The following is a 12,099-nucleotide window of genomic DNA, read 5'->3' on the forward strand; positions in this document are numbered from 1 at the left end:
CAATGAGACTTTGTCAGTAGGTTTCCGAGTCAAATCTGCTTTTGACCTTGTGGGCACTGCTGGAAAGTGGGGAAGGCAACAATGGGGGCAAAAGTATGGTCTGGGTTAGGCCAGTGAGACCTAAAGAGAAAGCAGAAATAGCTAGTGGGGCACCATGGGTCAGGGACGAGGGGTGAGTATCCTGGGTCCCAGACCTCGTAGCTAATGTTGTTGTTTTGGTTTCCCGTTTTGGATCTAGTGCCAAAGAAAGTGCTCTCATTAATGGCAAGGTGTCCAGGTTTTAAATCAGGGGTCAGCAACCTTTTTCAGCCACCATCCCTCAGACCATATGGTGGGCTGGACTATATTTTGAAAAAAATAAATAAATGAATTCCTATGCCCCACAAATAACCCAGAGGATGCATTTTAAATAAAAGCACACATTCTACTCATAAAAACACCAGGCAGGCTCCACAAATAACCCAGAGATGCATTTTAAATAAAAGGCCACATTCTACTCATGTAAAAACATGCTGATTCACAGGCTGGATTGAGAAGGCGATTGGGCCGCATCCGGCCCCCAGGCCTTAGGTTGCCTGCCCCTGTTTTAAATGGTGCCCCATCACTGCTGCACCTCCATTATACTGAATTGCCCAACATAAGTTTACAGGATCTGCAAGAAGGATGCATGTAGGCTAGCTCATAGGTATTGCGTTCATGCTCCTAAGATTTGTGTTGCTTCCCCCCACCCTTTTCTCTAAAGAGGTTTGTGACCTGTAATAGCAAAGAAAGGAAAAAAGAGAAGGAATCTGATACGCTGATCTCTCCTTTGTCTTCCCCACCCCCTCAGCTTACTGAGACAAGTGCAGGTATCAACTGCTTGGACTCCATGTGCTGCTTCTCAGATGGAGAAACAGCATGTGCGCCTCTTAGAAGAATGCTGGAGCGAGTGATGGGGAGCTGCAGCCCGACGCGAATCAACAGGTGTGGAATTTCTCTCAATTGCCTTTGCTGCCGACGGTTCTCTTATAAACTGGAGCACGACGAGCCGGCAGCTGTAGATGTCTAAGGAAAGGCAGGAGGCGCTCCTCGTAGGGCCCACCCCCCTTTTTTATTTTTGGATCTCAAAAGATCAGTGTTTCTGCTTCTCCTGGAAGCCCTTTCAGTGGAGCGCAAGGAAGGAAGCTGCCTTTGTATTGGTATTTTGTTCCGAAAACTTCCTGAATTTTCCCCGCAACGTCGTCCGATCCAGCAGCTGCAGTGTGCCTAGAGCGGCTTTGACATACGCATGAAGCTGCACATGAGCCAGGGCTCCCCTGCTCTCTGCAATACCAACAAGTGATCCAAGTGCATTTGCCAGGGAGCAGAAGAGAGTAGCTTCTGCTCATGCCAAGCTTTGTGCGTGTGCCGCAGTCCAAAAAATGCTCCGTTTTTTCCTTCTCCTTTTCTTGTGTGCATATATCAATGTGATTTCCCCCCTCCTCTCTTGCCTTGTATTTCCTTTTCCTCAAAATCTGATCACTGTCTTGATTTATTCCCCTGATTTAGCTCTTCCTTTTGTTCGCAAATTAGAAAACGGTTTGTGCAATCCCTTGTTTGTTCAGTGTCTGTCTGCTCACTAGTCATATATTGCAGTGTCTGATTCTAGTTATACAAAGGTTGCATTTTCTCCCCTGAAATATAACTTCCTCTGCAAATGTAAAAGGAACACTTTGGGGAGGGTGTTATTTTATTTTGGGGCTTTTATTTGTTCATTGGCAGTTTTTTTTTAAAAGAATACTTTTAAAACAATATGGAACAGGAGTTTTATATACGTACAATTGAATAGCAAAACTTGACGGAACCAAAGCAGCTCAATATAACAGTTTTTAAATTTTCGGGACTTTTCTACTTCTATCTGCAATACATGCCATTCAGAAATCAGTGCTAAATGTTCTTTCAGTTGTAGATACCTATTTTTTATTATTTTTTTAAAAGCAGTATATCCAATAGAGCCCATATAAATATCCTTGACGAGCACTATTATGTTTGGAACCGTTTTAAAACAGCAAATTTTAGAATCTGCAGAATTTGTCTGCAGCTTCGTCCTTCTGCTGAAACTAGGGTAGCCGGGAGGAAACAGCGTGACACAAACGCAGAGAGATATTTGTGGGGTAGAAAATCACCTGTTGCAGCTGAGTTTCTCCTAACACCTCCGATTGATAACCACGTCCTGGAAAATCATAGCCACTTCACTCCCTCTCCGGCCACCGTACTACTCAGAGCTAAACCATGGATAGACCTAGAGTTACGTGCAAATCTGGCTCGCGTGCCAACATACCACGAGCGGCTACTCAAGGGGGGGAAAATTGCCTGTTGCAGCTCATGGTTTTCTGGAAGTGAGACAAACCATGAGCACAGATTCCTATGCAAGGCAAGAGCGTGCAGCTGTGGTTTAGCTCGTGAGTAGCAGCAGCAGCAAGACTGGGGGGTGGAGCGAAGCTTTCTTGTTCTCGCTAAGCCATCGTTGGGTTTAGTGTTATATGCAAACCAGGCCAATATCACAAAGGTTCAGGCTATGCACGGTGTTCACAAAAGGTAGGTATAATCTGCTTCATGTTCAACTTTGGCTAACAATTCTGATGGTTTTTGCTTTTGTTTCTGCATCATCTATAAGTGTATGGCCAGCATGGTGTGACTAAAGTCTCCTATTTGACAGAATAGTACCCTCTCGAACTTACCATGCATCTTAAAAAGCAATCCGAGAACATGACTTGGCAGCATCGCAGCGCACCCCGCAGCATTTTCTGTTTTGGTTTTAAATTCTGCTGAAATAATTTGGTTTCCCTTTAGATCAGCCTTTCTCAACCTGTGGGTCCCCAGATGTTGTTGAACTACAACTCCCATCAACCCTAGCTAGCAAGGCCAGAGCTCAGGGATGATGGGAGTTGTAGTCCAACAACATCCGGGGACCCACAAGTTGGGAACCGCTGCTTTAGATCATCACTTGAAAGAGACTTAATAATTTTCCTGGCCCAGTTTTACTTTGTAAATTGCACAGCACCGTTCCTCAGACAGTTTGGAATTGTAGCTCGTCTCTTCGCCAAGATTATAATGCAGCAATTGTAGAGTAAAAGTTGATTCCCTAAAATAATGGATTTAGAGCAGTTGTGCTCTAGACATGGAGTAGATGTTGCCCAAATCACTGTGATCTGAGACAGACAGGACAGTATCAGTCTTCAGTATTTCTTCCCCGAATCTATCGGAGCACTGAGATGTGCACCCAGAATAAACTCTTGGGCACCTGAAGTCCTCATTCACTTTCATGAAAGGCTGCAGAGCATGTATTCAGATCAGCTGCTGCCCTGGGAATGAATGGGGAACCTGTTCTTAGCAGGGGGCCTCAGTGTCTGTCCTGAGTCATTGGACCAGGGTGAAATAAGTAAGCTTAGTGACAGTAGACTCGCCATGTGCTTATGACTGATAACACTTTGGGTGTGAGCTGAGAACTTTCTAGTTATCTGTCCCAGGATCGTCTGTTGTCAGATGAAACACACGTCTTCAGGCTCTGTTTTCCATATGATTGGTAGTATAGGTAGAACGTCTGTTTCAGCCGTTTCAGTTATCCACTTCCAGTATTACGATTTTTCCACTTGGCCAACAGTATCCATCAAGTCTCTTGACTTACCCATGCTAACAATTTACCTGGTTTATTGGCTCGAAGACATTGTGTGACACCCATGATTACCAGCACTGAATATTCTGTCAAATAAGAGAACTGGAATGTGAAATCAGTACCTGGTGACATTCTGAATGGGAATGCTTTTGTTTCATCTAATGGTGTTAAATGCTTGGAGTGAAGGGGAAATGGGTACAGCACATGAAATCCTCTTTTAATGCTTTAAAATTAAAATATGATTTCTATTCTGAGCTTTCATTGATTTTTCAAAACAAGAATTTGTGCATGACTTTTCTAAGTTGCCAAAATATGTTGCTCGTCTGTCTTCCATCAATCAAACTGTTCGTCATTGCATTAGTCACTCAAGTGCTAATACTGGGTCGTGTGGTTTTATTAATGATACATGTTCACAGCTACTTCCTCAAGATATTTCAGATAGCTGGGATGGAGATGGATGTTTCCATTATTATTTATTTTTGGTTTTTGTTCCGAATGTGTGTGTTTTTTTTAACTTCCCAATCAGTACCTGTGCTCATTTACACCTTTCTCCCGAAATACATGTGGCACAATTGCATGCCACTAATATGCATCTTTAACAAATGTTTTGCGCTCGTTCCAATGAGAGGAAAATATTCCACAATGACTAGACGATCCTGCTCTTCACTGCATGCCACGAGTGACTAACCTATGGCCCCTTCCATATGTTGACTTGCAATTCTCCTTGGCCCCATCAAGCGTGGCCAATTGTCAGGGATGGTGGATATTGTTCTGGGGGGCCATAGGTTAGCCACCTCTAGTGCATGATAAGCAGCAGTTCCCCTGTAGACAATCCTGAGAATCCTCCACAGGAGTTGAGTCCCGAATCATGGCCACTACATGAAAACAAGTCCCATATGTGTAAAGGGGCATAATTGTTTACATAATTATGAGCTAGTAATAGGGGTGCTTCTAACATGAAGCTTTTTCTCCATTTTTCTGGGGAATGTTCTGCATCTCTGTTGATCACATCCAAAATGTTACAAAGCCCAGCTTTGAAACCCAGGGCCCTTCCAGATGAGGCCCATGATCATCCCTGCTCATTGGCCGCGCTGGCTGGAGCTCATGGGAGTTGGAGTCCAGCAACTTCTGGAAGGCCTCCCTGTTTTTAAACTATTCACACCAGAGGGGGAAACATAGACCCTTGGCTCGCTTCCGTTTGCTTTTATTTTTTTAATCCTTTTAAAATCCCCCTCCCCACTTTTTTCCAAACAGAAATTCACATTTCCAGTCAGCAAAACTTCTTTCTTATTGTTACTTTAGATCATGGAGCTCTGCGGAACCCTTCTATACCAACGACCGAAGCATCTTGACGTTGTCCACAATGGACTCAATCATATGTTGAGACTTTTCTCACGTGTCTTTTGGAAATCCATAAGTTTGCTAGCTTACAAACAGATTCAGTAGCTACCACTGGTTTAGCAAATCTGCTACCCACCCCCAATTTTTTTTAAAGTACTTTTGTCCTGGAATGTCTCTTATTCCCCCCCCCCCAAATTGTTGCAGAAGATTTAAGGAGATTTTCCTCTGGGTTCCATTCCAAACAGCCTGGGTGGAATAGTTTGCATTTCATTTGAATGTCGCTGGAAAGCAGTTATGGGTTGTCCTACTATAAGAATATTGATTTTGAAGGTTCCAGATTATCATTTGCAACGAGCCATGTTGAAAATGCCATTTAATGGAGCTGAAGCCTATTGGCATTCTTCAGATGGATACTCTTGGTTTTCCATGATCGAGTCAATCAACAACATGTTGGAATTACTTTAAAAGGAAAGATGTGGTTTGATTTGCTGTCCAGAGATCCGTAATCTTAAGAAGATAATCAAGATAGGACGTTGCTAGCACTATTAATGTGGTAGCTCCAACATCTCCACAAATTGAGAACTCAATATTTGTCATACCCTTGTTAGACTACCTGGAAGTTTTGAACATGGAAAATCACAGCAAAGTGTTGTTGAATGAATAATCATTTTGTTCCCCAGGCATGCATGATCAGGGGGCTGCTTTTTGTACACATTTCCCCCCCCCTCCACATATTTATTTAGTAATATTATCCTCTTAATAGGAGAGCACTTTTAAGCAGTTAATTATTCTCCCGGTTTTTGCAGGGACTGCAGACTTAGTGGCAGCCCTTTTATGAATCCCATATCACCCCTGTGCAGGAGTTCACATTTCAAAATGCAACCCCTGTGCAAATTGCTCGCATGTCCACTGCAGTTTCCTTTTTGAGCCAAACAGGTCATGAGTGACACTGAGAAGAGCATCATCTTCCTGGTGGTGGGAAAAAAAAAAACAATGCGTAAAATGAGGCCATTGTGTTTCGCTTCCGTATCGGGGCTCAACTGCATTGAGTTCGATGAGCTCATGACACCCTTCATCTTTTGCCAGGCACCAGTGGGGTTGCTGCTCTCACCAGCCACGTGCCCCTATAAATGTCCACTTTAGAAGTGTCATTGCTTTTCCCACCACGCTGCTTTTGAAGGCAGCCTTAACTAACTGCGTCGGTGGTTGCTTCCAAAAATGCAGCAAGCCTCAAAGAACCCCGTTCCGTCTTTGGATCTCATTGCGTTGACCTCTGGGTTGGGTCCTCTGCTTGCAGGTACTGTCATTTCTAGGAATGTCTGCAAGTGTTTTTTGCCACAAGTTCATGTTTTCCTTAGAAAGGAGGGGTATTCAATAGACGCCAGCAGCACTCTGGCACAGCACCCGTGCATTTCAGTTTAGATGCACAAAGGAAGGCAGGCGTTCCAGGTGGATGGCACCCCTTATGATCAGATAGCTGCTGTTTGCATAAGTGATTTTGTCTCCATTTTTTCTCCTTATTCAGTCCATTTTGTCAGTGACATAAACCACTAATTCATACATTCTGTTGCCCTCCTGGTTTTTCATTTCATCTTCTCATTTCATCTTTTCAGGCAAAAGGTTAGAAAAGGCATCAGGCTTGACTAATAATCCAGCTCCAAGCATTTATTGTATAACTTAAGTTACTTTAAAAAAGAGAGAGAGTGTTTGAAGAGTTAGATTTTTAAGTATTTTTCTCCACAGTTGCGCAATTTGAAGAGTGATTGACTTCATTTATTCAAAACTTCCCATTTCTCCTTCCTCTCTCTCTCCTCCCCTCCTCAGTGTATGTAAGGGCGCAGAAGAAGCATGTATTTAAACAAATCAGGAAGAGTTTAAGAGTCCATCTGTCCAAGCCCAGGTATAATTTTCTTTCTGAGGGGAAAAAGCAAAGTCAGAGAAGATTTATTTCATTGTACCATTTGTTTTGTGCATGATAAACAGGACCTGGGGCAAATGGAAGCAGAGCTAATATATTTTGTATTGGACCACAGATGCTTTTATAATTTTATCTTTTTAAAAAAAATAATAATGTTTGTGCATTTTGGTTTCTTGGTCTGATTAGTTCTAGGTTCAGCCATAGGCCGAACAAAATGAATCAAGTGTGAAATTCATGAATTATAACATATTTGTACCTGTTAAGACCAGCCAGGAAAAGTAGAGTGGGCCCTGCTTTACTGATTTTAGGTAAGGGGTAAGTTCTGTTAAGTCTCTCTAGTTCACGGAATACACACAAGGAAACCTAGTGTCAAATTAGCCTTGCGTATTGCCGATTCCCTGGAAGAATCTGAACTGCAAAATCCCAGTTCAGCAGTCAAATGTTCATACAAGATTCCCAGTCCGAAACCCTGCGAAGAGGCATGATGTACGAACAGGGCCTTCTTCATTCATATCACTGTGGAAGCCTTCACCACGGTAGGAACTCTGCAAAAACGTTGGCCACGGAGAACTGCATCTGCATCAAACCCTTGACTTTGCTCCTTAGGATTGCTAGATGGGGCTTCTGGAGGTACTCAAGTGACTCAGAAAGCCATCTCTCTTACAGAGTGTGACATTGTGCATATAGCCTCATGCTGTCTGGCACAGTCATGCCCAGAACAAGCCAACATGGATTGTCCACCTTACGGGCAGCTCTGTGCGTTGCTTCGTTGGCCAAGTCCGTTCTTTCTTCCAACCCCAGTCTGCACATGGCCAGGTTTGTGGCATCCCCATTCATAGTTGGGTGTGTCTTTTCTAAATGCCACACGTTGATTGTGGAGCATGTTCCCTGCTCTCCGTGTTGGTGTGGGAGTGGTTCTGGGAAGAGTTTTGCGGCTGTCTTTTTGCGATGTGCATCTGTTGTATTTTGGCATTGCTGACAAGCTTTCTGCTGCTGCCCCAAATGTTACCCTCAACAGAAAATATTGGGATGTATCTGGCTCAACAGGGACAGAAGAGAATCCTCTCACAGCAACCTTTGACAATTGGGCCTTGTTTATCATGAGAACAGGCGTAAGGAACGTCCAGCTCCCTCGAGCCCTATACAAAATGGCCAGTGGTCTGGAATGATGGCGGTTGTAGTTCACTAACATGGGGCAGACCATGAGTTCTTCACCCATGGCTTGGAGAGTTCAATGTGGAGAGGAGACTTAAATGCCCATGGAAATCAGCAGGTATTTAGGCCCCCTTGTTTAGAACCAGTTCAGACTTTACAGATTTTTCCACAAAAGGGGACTTGGCCATCCTCAGAAGTTCAGCTGCTGGGAGAAAGAAACTCCTAATGACAACAGACAAGAAATAAGCTTGGGACTCAGGGACTCAGTGGTCAGGCATCTCCTACATGCAGCTCTATTTGCAATACTTTGGGGGTATCTGCAGAGCCCCACAGATACTACTTATTTCCAAATACTATGGAGTTTTGTCTGCTTAAAACATGCTATGCATATTTAAGGATGTTTGGAGATTTGCGGGAGGGGGCATCGTACCAAAAACACTCCCTGCAAAGTCCCGTTGCCTTCAGTGGGCCTGCACAGCCTCTGCCCATGTAAAGTTTCACCGGTATCGCCCTGTGTGAAGCTGCATTTTGTAGTGCTAAACATTGTTCAGCCATCGAAAGAAGGTAAGGTAAAGGTAAAGGTACCCCTGCCCGTACGGGCCAGTCTTGCCAGACTCTAGGGTTGTGCGCTCATCTCACTCTATAGGCCGGGAGCCAGCGCTGTCCGCAGACACTTCCAGGTCACGTGGCCAGCGTGACAAGCTGCATCTGGCGAGCCAGCGCAGCACACAGAACGCCGTTTACCTTCCCGCTGGTAAGCGGTCCCTATTTATCTACTTGCACCCAGGGGTGCTTTCGAACTGCTAGGTTGGCAGGCGCTGGGACCGAACGACGGGAGCGCACCCCGCCGCGGGGATTCGAACCGCCGACCATGCGATCGGCAAGTCCTAGGCGCTGAGGCTTTACCCACAGCGCCACCTGCGTCCCTGAAAGAAGGTAGTCTGAAACATTCTTTTGACCTGCCCCCCCCCAAAGTTTTTAAGGCAGAATAGAATCTCTCTTTAAAATTTAATATTCCAAATTTGATTGCTTTGTGAACTTCACTTTCCAAGTGTATCTAACATGCAATCAGTAGAACATTTGTATATTGAAATCTCTATATATATCATGCAGGAATGATTTAAATGCCCAATAGGAAAAACGGGGGGAAAGCAGCCAGGAGCTGGAGTTCAGGTAGCTCAAGTGTAGAGACCTTGTTTTGAACGCAGAAGGTTCCAAGTTTAGGCCCTGGCGTCAACTGGCTTTGAAACACTTTGGACTGAACCCCGAAGATCTGCCAACCAGTGTAGACTACTGAGCTAGATGGGCTAGGAAGTTGATGCATAGTGGCTTCCTGTAACACATACCCATTGTCATAAGGATGCTGCGGAAACCTGCTGTGGCTCCACTCCCTAAAATCCCAGGGATTGCAATTGGGTGCAGGTACTACACATTTGCCAACACTTACAGAACTTCCAGGCTTCCCCAGGGATAAGGAATGCAAACCCAAACATCTGGAGTGTAGACTGGCTTGAGAGAGAAGGAGGGACGTTTGTGTTAAACCCGGGCCCCACATTGAGAAATGTGACTAACGCTGGACCCTGGAAATGTTGAAGGACTGACTACAAGTAGAGCCTGTGTGCTTATTATGGAGCAATGCCAACAATAATTTGGTGGCGGACACAACTATAGCCATCTTTATCCTTTTTGCCATGTGTCATGTAAACGCGTTGAACCTCTGTAACAGCTGATGGACAGTAGAATGATAAGTGACTGAGAAGGGTCCTGAGACATATTAGGAAGTATGTAGGCTGTGCTTTCCTTCACTTGGCGTCCTCTTGTTGAAATACCACATGCGGTGGCCGGCGGGCACCAAGTTGGAGAAAAATCACTGCAAAGGGATGGTTGATCATGCTCAAACCTGCTGTCTCTTAACTCCACTGTGCATGGTGGACTTTTGTAGCAGAGTGAACTTGGATAGGATTGTGTTGTAATTCGGCCTCACTAAAATCAATGGGGGGCAGGTAAAGCACAGCTCATAATCTCCGTCTTGGGGCAGAATTTAGGTTTCAATGAGATCCAGTGCGACAGATAGTGCTTGTTGTGTGTGTACTCACCATTTTCAACAAGAATTGCCATTTCAGAGAAAGCCTATTTTGTTACTTAGCTGCAGGATTAAATATTTACTGACTTGTGTTTTTTTTAAAGAAGCTGGGAAATACTTTATTTTTAAAACGAGGGTGGTTTCAGGTATGAGACATTATTCTTACTATGCCAAAGACTGCGCTTCATCAAACATGCTTGATTCAAGTTCCTGCAAATTGGTCCTCCTTCATGAAGAAACAGCGAGCCCTCTTGATTCTCAGTTGTGGACAGGCCTGGTGGGGTGCACTGCTCTCAGGGTTTGAAAAGGCCCCTGCATGGTGCCGTTGGAAGGAGCACCAAATGCAGCCCCACCTTAGCTGTTTGAAACTGTGCAAGAGGGACATTAAAGCAGCATTGCCTGTTGGGAACCAGAGCAATAATAGGTACCAAGTAATCTTGACCCCGGGCACTGTGGCCACCTCTACCATCGTTTTTAGATCCTCTGTGGAAACAGAGTTTAATATAGCGTGCTGACCGTACTGCTATGTCAATAGGTTGTTCTACAAAAGTTTATGGAAATTATATTTATTGAATAAATCTTTTGACTTTTATGCCACTTGTCTTGTCTTCACTGATTAAGAATGGGTGCTTAAGGATTCGAGGTGAGGAATTGCATGTTTTAGTGCATTCTGCAAATCGTTGGTGCACAGGTAGAGAAAGGAAAAAGGTTTGCAGCTCAGCAACTCTGCTATCCACCTGCCAATTTTTTTAAAAAAAGCAAGGAGTTAAAATAGAAGATGGCAGCTTTTTCCAGTGTTTTGTGTGTTTCATTGCGCTTCCACAGTAGGGATGAGGCTTTAGTAGCCTTCCACTTGAATCCAAGGGCCCTTCAAACTTTTTTATTCTAACACCTGAAGGGCCACAGCTCCCCATCGTTACTCTGCATATTTTAACGCATTGGTTTAGATTCTTGTTTAGTCCCATTAAAAGGGCTGCAATATTTGCAAGCTTTCTTTAGGATGCACCATAATAGCAGCTAGTGTTAAAACGCACTCATTCACCCATTGAACAATAATCCATTATCTGTTGTTTGTTACCCTACACTGTCGGGTCTACAGTTAAAATACCAAGCTAAAAAAAACCTAAACCTGTTATACAGTGCTTTATATTTACACGAATAATCCACCACAGCAAAGAGCCATGGTTTATATTGTGCTTTTCATCGAAGAAGAAAAATAGGGCCAGTACACACCAACCTGCCTGCCCAAATCGGAAATTGCTATACAACCACAAAGGCAGCTGCAGGTGTAGCAAGCATTGCAAATGATGCTCTTGAATTACTCAGTTTGGACTCCTGAGCACCCGCCGTCACGCTGCGCTAGGAACAGATTGAGGTGACCTCTTGGGATACTCAAGCGCAGGGATAAAAACCTTTGTTTCCTCCAAGGGAAGCTCTTGGGCCAAGTGCTGGGGGCTGGCACACAAAGCTGGCAGCAGGCAAGGCCCTGCAATGCAGTCTCCATTTCCCCCTTCCTTGCCATCCACATGAAATTAGGCTGGGGGGGTGTGTGTTCTAAATATCTAGTGAATGGAGAGTTGGCTCACAAGCACCTAAGCATCAATATACAGTGGTGCCTCGCAAGACGAAATTAATTCGTTCTGCGAGTTTCTTCATCTTGCAAATTTTTCGTCTTGCGAAGCACGGAACTGCACCTCTTCAAGCAATGCGCCCGGTTTTAAGAAAAAGGAAACAAACTCGCAAGACGTTTTCGTCTTGCGAAGCAAGCCCATAGGGAAATTCGTCTTGCGAAGCAACTCTAAAAACGAAAAACTCTTTCGTCTTGCGAGTTTTTCGTCTTGCGAGGCATTCGTCTTGCGAGGTACCACTGTAGTAATCGCAAATTGGGGGAAGTCAAGAAATTGAAACTTTGTGTACCATACTTTGAAGCTGCTGATTTTGTAACATTACACTGCTGCTAAAAGGTTT

At 44.3% G+C, this 12,099-nt stretch overlaps 1 protein-coding gene across 6 annotated transcripts in view; it reads left to right on the forward strand.

The window, feature by feature from the left end:
- ATP11B (ATPase phospholipid transporting 11B (putative)) overlaps positions 1-10,723 on the forward strand; it is an 88,862-nt gene extending 78,139 nt beyond the window's left edge. For 2 of the 6 annotated variants that reach the window (XR_008330738.1, XR_008330739.1), the window contains 3 exons: positions 830-963; positions 6,800-8,612; positions 8,985-10,723. Coding sequence is in view for 2 of the 6 variants with exons in the window: in XM_053390650.1 (XP_053246625.1) it covers positions 830-1,048 (219 nt within the window). In the remaining 4 variants the exon portion in view is untranslated. Of the gene's footprint in view, positions 1-829; positions 3,889-4,936; positions 5,110-6,799; positions 8,613-8,984 lie in introns of those variants that run through there. The other 4 variants (XM_053390653.1, XM_053390655.1, XM_053390652.1 and 1 more) reach the window with 3 other exon arrangements.
- Positions 10,724-12,099: the final 1,376 nt, after the last annotated feature.

This window comes from Podarcis raffonei, chromosome 5 (genome assembly GCF_027172205.1).
Source record: "Podarcis raffonei isolate rPodRaf1 chromosome 5, rPodRaf1.pri, whole genome shotgun sequence".
Classification (NCBI taxonomy): domain Eukaryota; kingdom Metazoa; phylum Chordata; class Lepidosauria; order Squamata; family Lacertidae; genus Podarcis; species Podarcis raffonei.